General features: G+C 47.7%; 4 protein-coding genes across 6 annotated transcripts; 1 reads left to right on the plus strand and 3 right to left on the minus strand.

The window, feature by feature from the left end:
- Positions 1-425: 425 nt before the first annotated feature.
- On the minus strand, positions 426-13,540 carry LOC143371458 (uncharacterized). Its single transcript, XM_076816648.1, has 7 exons — positions 13,277-13,540; positions 1,978-2,185; positions 1,806-1,907; positions 1,624-1,695; positions 1,310-1,547; positions 863-1,196; positions 426-801 (listed from the first exon to the last, which is right to left on the minus strand). Coding segments are annotated over exons 1-7 (1,173 nt in total). The 5' UTR covers positions 13,279-13,540; the 3' UTR covers positions 426-584.
- On the minus strand, positions 8,040-11,173 carry LOC143371462 (calmodulin-lysine N-methyltransferase). Of its 2 annotated transcripts, XM_076816656.1 has the most exons (3): positions 10,641-11,173; positions 9,896-10,610; positions 8,040-9,724 (listed from the first exon to the last, which is right to left on the minus strand). In XM_076816656.1, exons 2-3 carry the CDS (start codon positions 10,547-10,549, stop codon positions 9,365-9,367), a joined length of 1,014 nt encoding a protein of 337 aa, XP_076672771.1. In that variant the 5' UTR covers positions 10,550-10,610; positions 10,641-11,173; the 3' UTR covers positions 8,040-9,364. The 2 variants fall into 2 exon arrangements, with proteins under 2 accessions (XP_076672771.1, XP_076672770.1); XM_076816655.1 differs by having other exon boundaries at positions 9,896-11,173.
- Positions 13,541-13,757: 217 nt separating the features above from the next.
- Positions 13,758-15,184, plus strand: LOC143371468 (post-GPI attachment to proteins factor 2). The gene is made up of 4 exons (XM_076816667.1): positions 13,758-14,233; positions 14,416-14,662; positions 14,723-14,938; positions 15,010-15,184. Exons 1-4 carry the CDS (start codon positions 14,045-14,047, stop codon positions 15,135-15,137), a joined length of 780 nt encoding a protein of 259 aa, XP_076672782.1. The 5' UTR covers positions 13,758-14,044; the 3' UTR covers positions 15,138-15,184.
- A 78-nt stretch (positions 15,185-15,262) lies between these two features.
- L2hgdh (L-2-hydroxyglutarate dehydrogenase) lies at positions 15,263-18,122 on the minus strand. Of its 2 annotated transcripts, XM_076816638.1 has the most exons (8): positions 17,987-18,122; positions 17,320-17,441; positions 16,994-17,195; positions 16,624-16,836; positions 16,347-16,538; positions 15,992-16,263; positions 15,699-15,878; positions 15,263-15,622 (listed from the first exon to the last, which is right to left on the minus strand). In XM_076816638.1, the coding sequence occupies exons 2-8, from the start codon at positions 17,403-17,405 to the stop codon at positions 15,427-15,429; spliced, it is 1,341 nt and encodes a 446-aa protein (XP_076672753.1). In that variant the 5' UTR covers positions 17,406-17,441; positions 17,987-18,122; the 3' UTR covers positions 15,263-15,426. The 2 variants fall into 2 exon arrangements, with proteins under 2 accessions (XP_076672753.1, XP_076672754.1); XM_076816639.1 differs by lacking the exon at positions 17,987-18,122 and having other exon boundaries at positions 17,320-17,858.
- Between the last annotated feature and the right edge of the window lie 232 nt (positions 18,123-18,354).

Genomic DNA, 18,354 nt, shown 5'->3' on the forward strand with positions numbered 1-18,354 from the left:
CGCGTCCAGTAATTTAGTCGAGCAGCGAGTAATTTAGTAATTTCCCATTGTTTTACTAAACTACCCGACTAAATTTTAGTGTCCTCACACGGTAAATTATTAAATAACTCGCTACTCGACTAAGTTACTGGACCTGTTTGAATCAGCCTTAACAATAAGCACATAGTAACCAAAGTTGCTGGCCGTGAACGATATTCGGACAATCGATATCGCGCTGCGATGAATTCGTTTATCGGACGATAGCTGGGAGGGAAGCTTTAACTAACCGGTTCAAGTTAAACCTACGCCAACGACCCACGAAGAAGTGTTATCGTTAATTCAAGCTACGAGTGCCTTCATCTTCTAGTCTATACTCGTCGTTGTAATGAGTACTGTACTCCGTCGTTGTAACCTAACGCGAAAGGAAGTAAAACGATGGTCGAGAATTTTATACTGTCAAGTGAATGATGTAATTCGAAGAATCGATCCAACCGCACGTTGGTTCGCGGAAGAATATACTATACAAAAAAAAAAACGGCTGAATGTTATCTTATCAATAAGGCGGAAGAGGCTCGGGCCATTGTGCCCGAGGGCGCGGCTCTCCCTCAGTCGTCGGTTACGCGTTTTCGTACATTCTTGTTGCCGATTCTTCGTTTCTTGAAGGTAGCTGGTTGGCGCTCTTCGTCGCTGTCGCCCGTGTCAATGTGCGCAACCGTTTTCTCCTTGAATGTCCTCTGCGCAGAGGGAGCCTCCGCTTTCCCGAAAACCGGCAGCTGCGTTTGCTTCTGTAGCGGCAGCTGCAGATCCACAGGTTTCGTCTCGCTGAAACGGACAAGCGTGATTGCGCGAGCAAATTCGACTGATTTGTCAGTGGAATGCTTACATGGTTCGGACGGTTTGCCACGGGCCGTAAGGATGAGACCTCTCAGGCACGCTGTAGTCCCTCCTGTACGGCCGACTTTCCTCTTCGGTAGCTTCTACTTGCTCGTTGTCTGTGTCGTCCAGCGAAGCTTGCGGTGCACCCTTCGTTCTCCTCAGTTCCTTCAACATTTCCCTCTGGGCATTGGCCCGTTTCTCTTCGAGAATGTCCGCGTTCGCGATCGCTTCCTCCTGCTCCAGCTGTTGGAGCAATTCCTCTTGAAGAGCTTGCTCCTTTACCTCCTCTTCTTGTTCCGCAAACGTCATGTACCCCTCCGCGGGTGGGTCCCACGCAGACTCTGGAGTACAGGGGAAATATCGTGGGTAAAGCTTGCCTGTTCGCGCGGCTAACCAGGCGATGGGAAATCGAGAAACGTGGCGGTGTTTATCGCGTGGAGAAAGGTCGACGCACCGTTGCTTTCGATGTGCCAATAGTAAGTGTATCCTTCGGGGCTAAGGGCTTCGTACCAAAGTTTCTGCACGGGTTTCGCGGGACGATCGTCTTCCTGCGGCTTCTTCCCCTTTCCCTTTCCTTTGCTCCCTTTACTTTTCCCCTGTGCCTTGTGTTCAGACTTTTGCGGAACCCTGAATTGTTGAGCCGGCGTGCCTCTCGATAAAGATGGATCGCATGGATCGATCTCCTGGGGGAACTGAAACGTAGTACACGGGATCGTCACAGTACCTACCTACTCTTAGCGCACAGGCCGCGACAGATCAAACCCTTACCTGTTGATTGTTACCTCTGAACCTCGGCATTGTTTCTGGAGCTGCGACTGGCACGCGATTCGGATTTGGCGTCTGAAGCAAACAGTTTTCACGTTTTTAACCGATACTTCGCGTGTACCTCGATAATCCACGCGGCAATGTGACAACAAACTTATATTCGCTAGATATAATCGTGTACCAACATCTTTCGTCTCGACTCTATTCTTCTTCTCCTGAATGATCCTGTCGGCGGTCATGTCTCTCGTATTGTTCTCGACATCCTTCAGGTAAGCAGCCATGGCTGCCTAAGTATTAAAAAGACAATCCTCGTTTTAAAAAGACCTGGTCGGGGAGAGAAACGGAGAGAGAACTTACGTTTTCCATCTTTCTAATATCATCTTCGATCTTCTTGTTCTGTTTCGCCTGCTTCGCGCTGTTCTTGTGTATCTCCTTGAGTCGCTTACTGACATTTTCCTTGTGCTTCTTGCCGCTCTCGTGGAAATCGATGCTAGGTTTGTTGTCGGCGATCCAGCACTTGCAAAAGTCACAGAACTTGCGACCCTGGGACTTCCAGTAGTCTGCCCTGGAACAATGAATTCGGAATTCCGATAATGTTCCCCATCCCCTTCTCACCAAGCCCAACTACCTTTCGTTTCAATCGAACGAAAGGGAAGAAGGGTGGAAGGAGTGGAGATGCTCCGCTCTGCTCTCTTGCGGCTAGTGAAACAGAAAATCCTTGATATCTCTGAGGAATTAGCCGGTAATTAGACAACGCCGCGCCGGCCGTAGCGACCTCGACAGCCACTCGACCTTAGACTGCCGCGTCTCGGTTGTCCTCAGGAGTTTCAAGCAGAGCTTTCAACGAAAAGTTGATCGCCGTTAATCTCGCCCTCCACCCGGCGAAGGGAATCTTTCAACCTGTTGATGCGTCTAATAGGTCGATCGAACCTTTACGCGGTAACGCACAATTCCTTCGGCCTCTGAAACTCCCGACGCGATTAGTTAGGTACAACAGAACAGTCAGGCATCGCTGAAGCAAACAGGGAGGGAGATAGGAGCAGGAGGTTTCATCCTCGTTTGCTTCTAGCAACAGGTTCGCTCGCTCCCGATGAAAACCAATCGATAACGCCTCCGTGGACTACGCGCATGCAGGCAAATCCGGAGACGCGGGTATTGTACTTAAGCTCGCACAGCTGAGAAGCGGATCGCCGATGATAGTGCAAAACCGCCAAAAGTTGCCAAGCGCTGTTTCGCTTTTTTTAAAAGTCACGCCATGTGAAATAGCCACTAGGAAGCCGCCTTTTTACCAACGGAACCAGCAGGTTTAAGGATACCGTGAATCTGTCTCTCTGAGCAAGTTGGCGACAAAACCGCGCATTTGCAGAGAAATCAGGTGAAGTGACGGCACGTTTGGTGCGTGAAAGTGACTTTACACAGAAATCAAGCATTTCTATGACGAATTGATGTTAGTATTTATTACAAGGAGTGCTAAAACTGTCCCAAAAAATTCAGTCAAAGAAAACCCCCTTAAAATGGCTGAAATACTAAGTTTTTTCTTCCTCCTGTAAAATCGGTAAAATGCAGAACACAGTATTTACAAACTGCTCATACGCGGGTTTGCACTATCATCAACGAGATGCTATCGGTCCGGTTCTGCTTTACCCAAGCCTAATCGATTAGCTGATTTAGAAGCGATTTGAAAAGCAAACTTAAGGGTGGCGCGTTATCGGAATTGGAAACTCTAGGGGTCCAGCGAATCCTTTTATTATTTATCGGCCAGCAAGAATGTACGAAGGACAGTATCGCGGACAGCTGGTTCGATCGAGCCGTTTTGATCGTTAGCTTTGCCTTCGGCGCTATCGACATCGTAACGCGCGGCACGTCCGATGCCGCGAATCAACACTTCCGCCGCGCCGTGGCGCCTGCCATTCGCGAACCACCGCCTACGTCCCTACGAAGAGAAATTGTCCGCGGCGCGGGAACTTCCTGAGAACTATGGGCTGTAGTTGCCCGACAGATTTACGCACGCTTACGAAGGAGAATGGCCGGTCGGCGTTGAAAACGCTCGGCCCTCTGATAGCTATGCAATAGGAACTGTTGCCCGACGATCTTGAAAAGCGAGGAGCGTGAGGACACGAGAGGTGCATCTAGGAAATCACAACTGTCCCAATACTACAACGTCGCCGTCTATTAATAATAGAGCCTGTATTAATAGAGGCAGCGCTCTATAGATAGCTAGGAGGGAAGAAGCCTAGCTCGCAAAGCGATTAGAGGTGCATCGTAAACACGCTTCCTCGGGACCTCGGATCGCCTGTCGCTACTTCATGGTGCAGGCGTCCAGGCGCGCGTGCATTAGGTACAGTGCCTATCCGAGATATAGTGACTTAGGTGCGAGGCCTCTCAGCGGGGTCTTAACCGATATCCTGCTGGGTACTGGCCGCTAAACGTGGCCTCCTACTACCTCTCGCAGGACTGTGCTTAGGGATGACCAGGGCAAAATCCGGGGCCCTAAAAATTAAGTAATATAATTTCGATTTTAATAAAATAAAAAAGAAATTTAAGAAATTGATTATCAATATTAAAAGACATCAATTAAGCTTTGCTACTGGCAATTAAAATTTGTCTCGTTGTCGGCACATATTAAATAAAAATCCATTGTAGTAAGGTATATGTACTGCATTAGAACAGTTGTAATATAAATTATTTTATATTAACAATTTATTTTAAATTAAAATCGCTGCATGTCTTGAAGTAATGTTGGAGACTTTACCCTTTAGGACCCCAGATTTGTCCTGCTCTTCCCTAAACACAGTCCTGCAAGAGGGAGTAGGGGGTACGTTTGGCAGCCCGTAGTACGGGCCCCAGTACTACCTCTCGCAGGACTGTATTTAGAGAAGAACAGAACAAAACCGGGGCCCTAACAGAAAATAAAACAGAAACTGAAGATACGGTTTATCATTATTAAAAGACATCAATTAAGCTTTGATTGATTATTATATTGATTCGTAAATTCTCCACTACTGTTCTAATGCAGCACATATACCTTACTAAAATGTATTTGTATTTAATATGAGACAATTTTTAATAGCCAGTAGTAAAGCTTAATTGATCTCTTTTAATAATGATAAACCGTATCTTCAATTTCTGTTTTATTTTCTCTTAGGGCCCCGGTTTTGTCCAGGTCTTCTCTAAATACAGTCCTGCGAGAGGTAGTACGGAGGGGGACGTTTAGCGGCCAGTACCCAGCAGGGTGTCGGTTAAGACCCCGCTGAGGGACTTCACACCTAAGTCACTATATCTCGGATAGGCACTATACCTATATCTAGGATCGACGCCCGCCGAAATTCGGTGGACGGCCGGAGGCTGTTAGCAGCTCGAATAAGACAGACCACGGCGGCTCGAAGTTTAAACGACCGGGTGCTGCTCGTTCGGTGAAACGTTCAGTCCGTATGCCGTTCGTGTCCGGCAAAAATTCTCCAGGCTCGAGTTCGACAGCCGTTCCCGTTGGTCAGACGGGCGGCACGCGAATAGAACTGTCAGACACGATCAGCCGTTCGTAGTCAGCCAACGCTGGTGTATATTTTCGTGCATGGTTTTTGGCACGTACGTTGGATCGAGATACGCGTTTGCTTCCAAAACGGGCGAGATGTCTTCGTTACGATTACGTTAAGCTTAAACCTTAAGCGGCCAGGCTGCTGTTCGAAGGCCTGCGGAGAAGTGTCGCGTGGCGCGCGCCCTGGAAATCGTCGCCCCGAATAGAAGCTGCAGGTATTGACCGGCAGTTTGGAGTTCGGAGACAGAACACGAAACCTCGAGGGGTTACACCTCGTCACAGAGCAGAAATATCCGCGATAAATTTCGAGCGGCCAGCCAAGAACAATTGGCACCTAGGAGATGTTGTAATTCCCACCGCGATATGCGAGGCACGCCCTTAATTTTGCGCAACCACTTATTTTTAGGCGGGACACGATCGCGTCTCCTCGCGAACCTTGTTAATTAACGAGCGCAGAACTTCCTCGTGGGCGCGACGCGCGCAACCTTTTGCCGTTTAAACGGTGCGCGAATTCGTTCGCGACCACCGCGCTCCAAGGATCAGAGAAGGCGCAGAGATTATCCAGGCGACGAACTCTGCGAATGTTCCTCCGCTCTGGATGGACGCGACGCGCTTTGCTTTCGTTTCTAACTCGCCGGATTCGTCTTTGTTGATGTTAAACCGGGGGGGGGGGGGGGGTGAACAGCGCCGGGGAAAACATCTGCTTCTGGAGAAACGAGGCGACGATATAGTAGGGATATCTGTGTATTTGTCACAAAGTGTTTAAACGACGATAGCAGTTGGCGGGAACCGCGGACGAGCTGATGGTTTTGTTTGGCTTGGCAGCTGACTGATGTTCAGCAGCTCGCGATCTTTCCCCCTTCGCTGGGCCGCGTAAATCGTTTTTACACACTCATCTGTGTCTTCGTAGCCTTTTACTCTGGGTCGGTGTGGCAACGATCGCTGAGAATCGCTGGAAATTCCTAGAGTTCGCGGGTGCTTATCGCTGATGGAATAGGCGCTTCTATTTCTCTGGAAGATGCATCGCGTGCCGAATGCGACTCGCTAGACCGCTTTATAGCTCTGCAGCTCTACGCCCAAACGGAGAAAAGGTTCGAGTTCGTTCTAATTTTACCATCGAGGGTTGTAAACACCTTCCGGCGTTCAAGACGTACGCGCTCGTCGCCGCGTGCGGAGGCACGACGACGCGGACGTTTCGTAAAACAAAAGCGTTCCCTCTTTATCGCGGGTATTGCTTGCCAGCTACGAACAACTTCAATGCCGTGGCGGGCGCGTGCTCCGAGACCGTACCTGCGTCTACGAGTCTACGCTAGGGTGGCTCTTATTTTCGAGTTTTGAATTTTCTGGGGGACAGCCTCCAGAATCGTTTCAAATAATTAAAAAAAATCGGTGTAAAGTTTCAGCTGGATTGGGTAACGGGAAAGGGTGACCCTGGGCTCTTAGACATTTGAATTCATTATTTAACAGCTCGCAGAGTCGATTTTATATATTATCCTGCATGTTATTGATTAAATAAAAAAATGTGTCAAACAAAAGTTGTAGATCCGGACAAAGAGCATCTTTTATGTTGTATTACTTTTTCTCGTGCGACAAACGGTTTTTGAAAAAAGTCCGAGAAACTGAAAAAAGAGAAACTTTTTTCCTGAGATTTTCAAAGTTTAAATGCTTCTAGAACACTTTTTATTTACGAAGGCGAACAAAAAATGGAATTTTATTTTCGAGGACTATCTTTTAAACACTTAAGGGGCGGCATATGCCGAAATATACGAAAAAGATAAAAAGATCTCATTTTCAGTGTTGTTTGAAATCTTATTGTCAATGTTTCCTGAAAATTCGGGACCGAAATTCGCAAAAATATTGAAAATAGAGACTCTATATCTTCGCAAAAATATCGATATATGAGATTCTGTCCTTGAAAACCGTTTGTCGCACGAGAAAAAGTAATACAACATAAAAGATGCTCCTTGTTCAGATCTACAACTTTTGTTTGACATATTTTTCTTATTTAATCATTAACTTGGATGATATTACATAAAATCGACTTCGCGAGCTGTTAAATAATAATTCAAATGTTCAAGGGCCCAGGGGAACCCTTTCCCGTTATCCCATCGAGCTCAAACTTTACGCGTATATTTTTTTTTAATTATTTCAAACTATTCTGGGGGGTGCTGCGAAGAAAATCTTGAAAAAAATTTTTACCAAGAGTACCCTAGATAAGAGCCACCCCAGTCAACACCGATCAAGGGCATCGACTACCTGCATTACCTACCCATTGCCGTTAGAAGCAGAAACTCCAGCAACGTCCATCCGATAACCGAGCAGGCATCGATTTTCCATGCGTTCGCTTACTCGACATGAACGATATTTTCGGAATATTTTCGCGTCGGCTGGCCAGCGTCTGCGTTTCTTTACTTCTCGCGTAAAGTTGGACGATACCAATCAACAAACGTTCAACGATTTCCCTGCCGTTCAATGTTCGCTTTGCTGTTTATTCGAATTCTCCGATCTAAATTTCTGCGGATCGATCCGCGATGACTGTGGAGAATATCACACGTCGACGGCCGCAACGGCGCGGCGCGGCGACCGTGGCGATCAAAGGGCCCGCCAAAAAGCTGCGAGCGTCTCTTTTACGCGGTATCAGTGATTGGCAGCGAAGGGTTTAATAATAGAGCAGCCGCGACATCTTCTAAATCGATGAAAACGCGATACACGACAGCGTTGCATTCTCCCTGGATAGGGGAAGGCAAACAAACATCCGCCACTTACTAATAATAAATTCCTAAAGGGCCGCGTGCGGACGCGGCTGCGATCCAGAGGGATGATCGCCGAGAGGGGTGACTGATCCAACTTTAGGTACAACGTGATCGTCCAGCGAGGCGTTAGCTTTAAGTGAAAATACTTTTTTTTTATTATTCGTGATGCTTTCTTAGGTGGCTAGTAGTACATACGTAGAAATACGCGTGGTTGTTTGTAAAGGTACAGGTAGATACGTGATAATGGAAACTTGGTAGCATTGACTAGACTTAACTAGATTGGTCCTTCGAGGTAACAGCGAGGTCTGTATCGCAAGCTCGGCGGTGACGAGGCCGCGAAATCTGCGAAGAAAAAGGAAATCCTCTATAGCTCTACGCGTTTGATAGACACTCAGGGCTAATCGCCCTGTCTCCGCTAAACAAGGATTTCGTTTTCCCGATGAAAACGATCCTGGTGGAATCCACGCGACGGCGCCAACTCTGCGACGCGAACGAACGATGGGGGCGAGCGAACGAGCAAACACACGGATGAAGATTTCTATTCACGCGTAGAAATCGCGCCAATTTATCGGAACAGGGAGTAGGAGCAGCAAGAATCTTGGCTTCGCATTTTGCGCCCCGTGGTAAATACCTGTTGCAATCGGTAAATCTACTCAGGAGTTCTGGACCCTGATTCGGTAGACCAAAGTCTACTTACACCATGTACGTCGCTCGTACGCTCGGTCTCCCTTACTGGGGCGAGAACCGAGGAACCTTCGGGAGATCGGGCACAATTGGTAATTCCAAATTCGACTAGAAAATCTCGGACAGGCTGTTTCCGAGGTATGTATACCCACGTCTGACTGCTCGAACCGCGTTTTCTCTCTCTCTCGATAAACCAAAGGATTGGCAAGAGGATCGGGTTTACAGGCCGAAGAAGCTCCGCCTACGTACATATCGCGAAGCGAATGTCTGATCTTGTAATGTGGCTAACTTGTAATCGCATGCCGCGACATAGGGATTCGTTCTAATCCTCGTGCCGCAAGGTTTACGGCTCACAACTTCCGTGGTGCTTAGCTATGTCTGGCTACCTGTCTGCCTAGAATGCTGCGGTCATAAACGAATTTCCCAATAGTTATTAGTCTAAAATCAGGTACTCGGAATACTATCGTCTCATCAGCCCACCCGTCTATGACTCTCGCTGCGAGTAAGTTAGGTGCGCTTAAGCGTCGATCCGTGACAGAGATATGAATTGGCTAGGTTCGTCGATCTCTCAACGATTGGTCATCCCTGCATCACGAGACTCGAGAAATTCAAGCAGACAGGCGGAAAAGACAACGAGCCTACTCGAGGCGGACGAGGGAGCGGGTGGGGCGAAGAAAGCGGGAAAGGTGTAAGACAGCCAGACGGTTCCAAGTCGTCGGTCGAAAGATTCGTCCAGCTCGGGTTTGTGGCGCTGGTGGGTAATCGACGCGGATCATCCGGGTGGCGTTCTCCTCTGCTTGGTCAGCTCCAGAAGAACCGGATAATGGAGATCCGGAGAATACTCCTGGCTGTGCTCCAACAGCTCCAGATGCCTGGACCAAATCTTGCCGTCGTAACGATCTATCTGCCGCGCGATGAAGCCCCGCTTGATGGCCGCTTCCGCGAACTTTTGGAAGGTCGAGCCCCGTCTAGGTGCCATCAGGAGGGCGAAGCCGTCGTTCGCCAGCGAGCCGTGGATCGTCTCCACCAGGTCGGAGCGGGCCTCGTCGAAGAACAGGCAGTCAGCGCAGAGGATCACGTCGTACAGTTTCTCCGCAACTTTTCCCGCAGCCTTGCCGCCGACCGTCCAGCTCTATGCAAAACATTCAATTCAGACACCCCTAGACATTCCTCGCTATGGAATTCCGACGGAGCCTCGAGAGCTACGGGACTTTCGCCGCGGGTATTACCGAAGTACCTTCGGGGGAGAAACGAGCGTGGCGATCGAAAGGGTGCAAAGGTTATAGCGAGCTAATGAAATCACCTTGACTCGAAGGCCGTTGGGGTGCGAGTGGAGGATGGCTCTGGCTGCTCGGATCGCTCTGGCCGCTTTGGCCCACTGAACGACGCTGCACTCAACGGACTCGGACATGCCGTTCCTAGCGACGATGCGGCGCACGTTCTCCACGCTGGTCACGTTACCGTCCGTCAGCGTCACCCCGGACGGATTGCAGTACTTTGCGGCGATCACGCCCGCCAAGCAGCTCATCCCGCCACCCAGCTCCAGGACTCGCCGGCTGCGACAGACCTCGCGGTTCTTCAGCAGATAATAGGCCAGGCATTCCTCCGACGGCCAGACGCAAACGTTCCCGGTGTTGTTGAAGCCGATCAGCTCGTTGGCCGTGAAGTTCTTCTTTATTCGACGTATCTGAACGGTGAACAGCTTGTTCTCCAGCACGCCGGAATACTCGTACCAATCGGAATCCCCGTCGGCGGACGGGTTCTCCAGGCGGGTCACTTTCAGCAGATCGAAGCTGGTGAAACGGCGGACCGATACCTCGTCCTCCGCGTCGCTGGAGGGCGGCTCCTGCGAGCCGATCAGCGCCTTCGCGAGGATACGCCATCTTCTCTGCGCGGTGCTCCTCTTCTTCGGCACCTTCTCCCCTATAATCTCGTGCGCGAGCCTCTTCTCAGTCATGTTCGAGCACGCTAGAAACGCGTCCGATCTCTTCTCGACTTCCCTCCAGCCTTCGTCCCGTCTCCCATCGAACACCAACAGGCGTACAGACGAACCGACGCACGCCCACGTGTTCGTCCCCCGATCCGTGACAGAGACTTTCAAGAGGGAGGAAACGGCGGCATTGATAGGGCCGCGGAGGACGCGTCTCGCTGGGTCAGAGGAGGATGCGGGAAGGAGGAGGCGACTGGGCGATCGTCTTCATCGTACGAATCGGGAGTAAGTGGGTACCGCGGCCTCGGCGCGATACTCTGCCGCTTCCGGCTATGCCTTGAACAGCGCCACGGCCACGGCCAGGCCACGGCTGAAGCCGCGGCCACGCGGCCACGCGCCTACCGATCTTCACCGGGCGGACGCCGAGAATCGGTTGGGAAAATACAGCGGCCTCTGTTTCGCGAGTCGAACGGCCACGCACGTTGGCTCTGCCACGCGACAGGGCGACGAGGACGAACGGTTAGGGACGACGCGCGACTAACAATAAGAGCGCGAAGCCAACTTCTAACTCGCGCCACGCGAGTCCCGAGCGTTCACCGCGTCTAACCCGCGCCTGCGCCCGTCAACCCGTGTCCTGCACGCACACGCGCGCACCCTTGCTCCTCTGCCTCCTTCTCTACGCGTCCACGCTCTCGTTGCTACCTTTACTGTGTACCTACCCACGTACGATACTTTATCGCAGCCGTGTTCCTTTCTCCACGTCGAGCTTCTCTCTTCCTTGCCGGATACCGTTTCTCGCAACTTTCCTCCCTCGAGTTCCCATCGGGTCTTCTTTCGCTTCCTTGCCCTCGGCGTTTACCTTCGACAGATCACCAGAAGTTTTTACCAGCGATACGGGCAACAGGATACTCGAACGCCAAACACTTTCTCGCGAGAATGACTAATCCTTCTTTTTATCGAGCTTCGATAACGCTCGCTAGCTGGGTGAGCTCACCGGGAAGGGATGCGTGGAGTAAACCGAACGTAGCCCTCTTCCACGTTTCGCTTTTTTTTTTTGGTCCGTCTCCTCGCGACGGATAGAAAAATATCCATTACTCTGTGCGTGGATCGCAACGCTAGTTGTGAGTCTTCGGGACCAGCTGCGACGCTGAAGATTAGATAGCTATTAGAATACGTAAGAGCGGGAAGAGACAACGGTCGAATCGCCGATGCTGCTTGTGCTTTTGGCACGCGTAGACGAGCAAAGGCATTAGTCTTCTTCTCGTTTGCAGAGTATTCGCAGAGCGAAAAGGACGGCTGAGCCGTAGCTGTGTTGAGTAACCCGGCATTGTCGAGTCACCGTCGGCAGAAAGCGCCTGTTCCTCTTCAGGGATGTATCGATGCGTGTGCCTACCTATGGCGCTTATGCAACTGCAAAGAAGGGGGAACGCGAGGGAGAGATATATAATCTGTTTGGTTTATACATAATCTACCTACTTTAAATTGTTTGACACGAATAGAACTCTGTTACGATAATGCCGATGGCTTTGTTCGAGTGCGAAGCCGATAGTCTTTGCTTGCCAGGACGAATATAGATATTCCGCTTACTCGCGAGCTACGAGGCATTTGACGCCTCTTAACGAGTAAACGAAGCAATAAGTTCTTTCGATAGTTGCCCACCCGGCTGTTTCTGGATCAACGATGCAACGCTTTAGGAGCCAAATGGCCCTTTTTATGTACGGGATCTAGAGTAACGAGCAATTTCCCGAGAGCCGCCTAAAATGCGCGACTATTAGCGGTGCAATTACGAGGAACGAATGGATCCACGCGCATCACGCATAGACGGAATATACTGCTCGGTTGACGGCAGTGCGACAGCGACTTGCGCCGGTATCTGAACGGCCAGCGCATCGTCCAGTGTACGTATGCTAGGCAGGGGCGGCTTTAGCATACTTGGCACCTCGGGCAAGATCATCATGGCGCCCCTCTAGGAGCACGAAAATCAATTAGCAGAACGGATATAAATGAATAAACGCATACAGTGGCGCCCCTACAAATTTGGCGCCCCGGGCAGCGGCCCTGCCTGGCCCCCCATTAAAGCCGGCCCTGATGTTAGGTATGTATATCTCCGATTTGAAACGAGGAGGTCGCGCTGCCTCAGAGTGCAATACGGTGGTATGTATCGCGGTCCCTCCTGATCCCTCCTGGCTGCTCCCGGCTCCTGGCAAACCGTCGCGACGCATTGCGTCTAATGTGATCGAAACTCGCCAGAATATCTGCTGCGCGATTCCCATCCACAACACGATTCAACCACCTACCATTTTCCTTCGTCTAACCCAAGTTATTATTTTACAAACGTTTATTTTTCGCTCGTGCATTTCTTTTAGACATAAGTATTCGCCGCAGGAACAAAGTGTACGCACCTGTGCCACCTGTGTGTAGCGCGGTATAGTTTACGCTATACGTGAAACAGTTCGGTAGGATATGATACGTTTGAGCGTCGATTCCCTTATTGGATATTCTCTGTGCAGCGCACGACCACAATCAGCGGCGAAAATGTGTCAGGAAGCTTATTGTACGACGTAACGGACAATGGCGAATACAACAAATGTAATAGAATATTGGCAAATAGATACGATCGAGCCCGTTTCAACGGTACAGAAGCGTTCCTCTTTGACGTGGACTTCGCCAAAGTAAATGTTGTTCACGGAGTATCGCTAGTATCGTTGGAAAGAAAAATTCACAGGAAGCGCAGGCGATAAGAGCGGTACTTACATAGTTCAGTGTTCGTAGAGCAGCTTTGCGTCTCCCTGCAAGCTTAACCTCAAATAGTCACAGTCGTTTAATACGTTTACACGCAGCTACAGTCACCAATACTTTTTTCGCGCAACACACTGTCATACCATAAGCAGAAAACGCTTATTTATGAAGGCGCAAGGGGGAGATGAATTTTCTGGTTACGAGAGTTTCAACAAGACAAAGTAAGTCAGATAAAACAGAACAGCTGATCGCGGAACGATGCAAACGCAAAACATGAATGAACTGACACTACTAGCAGTATCTAGCGTCGGAGAATGGAACCACGGGCAGGAAATCTTTTCTTTACCACCGTAGTCCGTATTACTTGTGCCACGCGATGTCGTTCGCTCACATTGCCCGTTCGAAATGGACTAGGCACTCGCAGTAACTTACTGTAGGTTGTAACAGACTGTAGAATGCTCTAGGAAGCGTTACGAGTACGATCGATTTTACGTTAAGATGGTATCGCGAGTGTTTTCTTGATGCTTCTGTTGAAAAATGTTATTGTTAAAAGATTCTGATCAGCATGTCGCGGTAAGCTTTGTTTTCGTAGAGTTCAAGGACGGTTGTACGTCTCGGTATGGTCATTGGCACGGTTGGCACGAGGCTACGGCAGAAAGAATCAGAAAAAAAGCATTACGTATGTCGCGACCGTATCAATAAAACGTTATAGGCTTTATAGCCTATTAGGAATATCAGACTCATTTCCTATGACGTAAATTAAGATCTGGAATATATCGTACGATGACCAAGGCGAGAGTAGGGTCGGAATATATCCCGTTAGTAGAAGACGACATGTCGAAAGCGCGGGTTACCCTGCCTTTCTCTAAGCTGGCATGGTTTACCGTGTCTTTACCATGTCTAGCATTTATTTTCTGCGTCATTTGGTCCGTCCTATACAATTTCGAGCACTCTACATCCACTCACTGCAAGGTACGTTAATTGAATGGACCCACGATAATCTAGTATCGCGACGAGTATACGCCTCTTACTTTCAGACTCGAAAGCTATTTTTTTTCTTATAATACGCGATCAACTCGCGCCGTCCGTCTGTAACGTTGACAAGATACCGTAACGATAAGTGTGCGCAACAGTGTATTATCTTTCTGCGCCAGGTTTATAATTTCTTACCATCTGTCTCGGCGGCAATTGGGCATTACAAACCACAGAGAGATATATGGAAAATAGCAATTGCCGTACAAGCGTTAGTAAGGATTTTAGTGTTAGTAATGTATCATCGTTATTACAAAGAACATATCTATAGATGGGCACACAGAATATGTAACGTCGCGATAGTTACATACACTATCGAAAACATATCTCTTGTTACGTTGACGTTTTGGACCTCCGATGAAAATTATGGTACGTACATGGGTTCGCCCAAGCATGGAAACCGCAAAGTAACGTACGTTTCTCTTACAGCTTTTCATAAGTTGTCTTTTATAACATTTTTGATAACATCTTTTATTCATATGCTAGTCGCATATTTTATTATGAGAAATTGTCGTAATAGTACCAAAGAATCATTGGAGACGACTTCCATGAAATGGAAGCGGAGATCGTTGCTGTCGAATGTGTTATGCGTATTGTTTGCGTGTTACTTTTTCTATAGACATAATAAGTATTGCGAACCTCTAGGTAAGTCTAACAATGAGGAAAGGAATGGGAGTAGCGAGAAACTAATTAATGAATTAATTCTGTTGTTGCAGTGTACTCTTTGTTCGCACTGAGCGAATATGGGGTTGTCCTTTCCAATATGGGATTTCACTCGACCGCAGCTTGGGACTTTGCAAATTCTCATCTTATGATATCAGGAACTGGGTTTAGAATAATTTGAAATGGTTTTATAGAAATATCGCTGTGATTACATATCTTTGAAAGATACTTATGTACTAATCCGTTATTTCATGTTCGTCTTTAAAAATATTCGCGATCGAGTCGGATGTAAATACGTATCATACACATCCTGTCTATATATACATGTATACTTTCAAATATATGAAGTCAAGTTACGAAGTTTGAGTATCATTTTGAAAACAGTACAAAATATTATAAAATACCCTATTGCTCATTTCGTGGATATATAGCGTTTCAGATAATTTTCAATTGCCGAAACCTCGAGGTTGTTAAATTTTAAAATCGGTCTCTATTTTGTCAGCAATGTGTTTAGCGATTGCCATCGCACTGGTTGCGGCCGGAGAAGGTGCGTTTCGACAATGAAGCACCCTGGTGCCAATGCTACCCTTTCCAGCGTCAAACACAAAATCATCCACCAAGTTTCCATTTTCATCCATCGCCTGTGCTCGAACACCCGCGAAGCCTCTGCAGAATTAACAATACAAGCTTGGAAAGAAAGCATGTCGATAAGAGAGAAGATTTCCAAGTCTCTGGTATTTACCTTTTCACGTCCTTATAACCTACTTCGGGTATAAACTTTTGCAGATCCCTCACTACGAGTGGATAAATGATCGATTTAATGATTTCTTTGCATCCTGGAAGGAAATATCGCAAGCAAAGTTTATACAATCCGGGGAACCGGGCCATTTCTATACAGTCTCTTATGTTTATGTCGCGCCATCTGAAAGCATATGATCGTCGATTCATTGGATTATAGGTTGAAATATTGCCCGTATACGCTTACGCATACGCGCACTTACACAGCCGGTTGATTTTTAACGAATTACAGCGTACCGATAACCCTCTCTGGCAAGTGCTAAAACTGCGTTTGGGCCGAGAATTATATCGCCGTTCACTTTGGGCGTGAAATGCACGCCCAAAAATGGAAATCTAGGATCTGGGACGGGGTATATATTGGCCGTACATAAGTCTTTTTTCGCATCGTTTAGTAACAAATACTCTCCACGAAATGGAATAATTCGTGGGCTGATATCGCATCCTGTCATTACCGCCACGCGGTCCGAATGCAAACCGGCACACGTCAACACGTATCTTGTTGGCAGACACTACAACGTAAATCGGCGATAAAGAAGCTGGAGGACGGTGAGGGCGGAAGGTGAATTTCAATTGATCGATACAGGAGACGTACTCTGTTTTTCGAAATTACTGCAATGGGAGCTAATTCTTGATTTCCTGTCGACTCTGTCATTTCCATGAAACCGGTTACATTGAAATTTAAGAATATTTGACCGCCCATCTTTTCAAATTCACTGGCAAAGTGCCTGCAAACCATTGCCCAATCAACGATACCAGTCCACGGTGACCATATTGCTTTTTCTCCCTGTACAATGTAAACGTACGGTTTATACTGTTCCCGAGACTTTGGATAACATCCGTTTGTTAGAAGGAGAGAATAATTTAAGTACTTGACATTTTGCCTCATAGTTGGCTATGCAATGTTTCTCCACCAGTTGGAGATCCGGTACGTTGTTCTTTGTTCCCCGTTCGTATAATGCGTCTATTCCCTTAACTTCATTTTTGTTCACCGCTACTATAAGCTTCCCAACCCTCTTATGCGGTATCTTGTGTTTACATAAATAGTCGTACGACAGCCTTGCACCTTCCACGCACATTTTGGCCTGTAATTATTCCCTGCCGAATGAAAAATCTCTTAACGTAGCGTTGTTCTACTAGCCAGTTTGAACATCCCGTGTCGTTAGAATTGATATGTATTACATTCCCGAGAAACGGACAAGTCCGTGCGAAAAATTTGTGAGATCGTGATTGCGTTCTTACTTTCATACTACCGGGCTTATAATAAATGCCAGCGTGTATCACGCCACTGTTATGGGACGTCTGATGCATCGCCAAAGCATTCTCCTTCTCAACGATCGCCATCTTGAGATCGGGGTGCCGCACCATCAGCTCCCGAGCGGTAGCGCATCCTACGATGCCGCCCCCGACGATCACGAGGTCGAACACGCTGCACCCGTTTGCACTGTAAAATTTCCAATCACGGTCCCTTTTCTCATTTACGCGCCTTGTAAGCGTAAGAAAGAACAACGCATATGGCGATGTGTTTAACAGTTCTGAGGTCATTAGAAGAGAAGAAATCGGCTAACCTGTGAGTAGATCCATAACGGTGTAGGTGCAAGAATTCTGGAGACAAAATTCGTTTCCCCAAAGGCGCCAGCATGTTTGTTTTCATAATGTGATTGTCCACATTAAATGTAGGGTGGGGTTACTGAGAAAAGAATTGAAAATAAGCGAGAACACGGTTTATCGGAGCGACGATACCGTTATTCCATATTAACTTTTCCTTATCTTTTACGCGGTAAGGCAATATGTAACTTTCCCATTGATAACCAACTAGTTATATAAATAGTTGGAGAGAATTTGGCATCAGAGAAAACAATTTCTAATGTTCCAGTAAAGTTTTGTATGTATACCTACATGCGGCGGATGTAACGCGGAATCAAACTTTAAGTTTAAGGGGTTACCATTTTCAGTGGCGTTCAGGAACAATCGATCTATGCTGAATGTTATATAATTCCAGTGACATGTTTATAACGGTTTATATTTTATAACCATGTGTTTGAATTACGTAACGGCAGCTGTTTCTATTAATCGTGCAGGGCGTACTATAGTAGCATTCTCGCAAAAAGAAAAAGGCCGGAGTGACCGGAGAGGCCCACGTGCCCGACAAAGACGAAATGTCTGAAGAGCCATTGAAAGTTGGCGCTGCCTTACCTTCAAATTCCTTTGCAAACCGTACATTCTCTTGCTTACCAAATAGAAAAATGGTCGTAACGTGAATTTCCATGCGTCCGATCACGTCGCTCGGTAAAGTCGCACTTGACCCAACCACAGACGAGGTATAGGATAGACTTATCATCCAACGTAATTTTGTGTCACACCACAGACGAGGTATAGATCATGATGTAAGGATATAAGGTGTGCTCGCTGAGCGGCTCATTTTCGTCTTTTACTGCGCATTCCCAATTTCCGCCATATTAAAATATGTATGTATATGAATGCATAATGGTATATAGACTAGATGGTATATAGGTAGATAAACTTATTACACCCAAACTGTATTACCGACCCATAAGGAACCCCGGAGGAAAAATTCATCAGAGTGAAGTAGGTGTGGAGGG

The sequence above is a fragment of the Andrena cerasifolii genome, chromosome 7 (genome assembly GCF_050908995.1).
Source record: "Andrena cerasifolii isolate SP2316 chromosome 7, iyAndCera1_principal, whole genome shotgun sequence".
Classification (NCBI taxonomy): domain Eukaryota; kingdom Metazoa; phylum Arthropoda; class Insecta; order Hymenoptera; family Andrenidae; genus Andrena; species Andrena cerasifolii.

Excerpts from the sequence above, each read along its gene's own strand:
- LOC143371462 (XM_076816656.1), bottom strand. The coding sequence starts at position 10,549 with ATGACTGAGAAGAGGCTCGCGCACGAGATTATAGGGGAGAAGGTGCCG. Across the intron at positions 9,725-9,895 it reads CCAACGGCCTTCGAGTCAAG|AGCTGGACGGTCGGCGGCAA; the intron begins GTGATTTCATTA and ends TGTTTTGCATAG.
- LOC143371458 (XM_076816648.1), bottom strand. Across the intron at positions 1,548-1,623 it reads TCAGAGGTAACAATCAACAG|TTCCCCCAGGAGATCGATCC; the intron begins GTAAGGGTTTGA and ends ACTACGTTTCAG. Across the intron at positions 1,197-1,309 it reads TTGGCACATCGAAAGCAACG|AGTCTGCGTGGGACCCACCC; the intron begins GTGCGTCGACCT and ends CCTGTACTCCAG.
- LOC143371468 (XM_076816667.1), top strand. The coding sequence starts at position 14,045 with ATGACCAAGGCGAGAGTAGGGTCGGAATATATCCCGTTAGTAGAAGAC. Across the intron at positions 14,234-14,415 it reads CTACATCCACTCACTGCAAG|GTTTATAATTTCTTACCATC; the intron begins GTACGTTAATTG and ends TTTCTGCGCCAG. Across the intron at positions 14,663-14,722 it reads GACCTCCGATGAAAATTATG|CTTTTCATAAGTTGTCTTTT; the intron begins GTACGTACATGG and ends TTTCTCTTACAG.
- L2hgdh (XM_076816638.1), bottom strand. The coding sequence starts at position 17,405 with ATGAAAACAAACATGCTGGCGCCTTTGGGGAAACGAATTTTGTCTCCA. Across the intron at positions 16,837-16,993 it reads ATAAGCCCGGTAGTATGAAA|GCCAAAATGTGCGTGGAAGG; the intron begins GTAAGAACGCAA and ends GAATAATTACAG. Across the intron at positions 15,623-15,698 it reads GGTTATAAGGACGTGAAAAG|AGGCTTCGCGGGTGTTCGAG; the intron begins GTAAATACCAGA and ends TTAATTCTGCAG.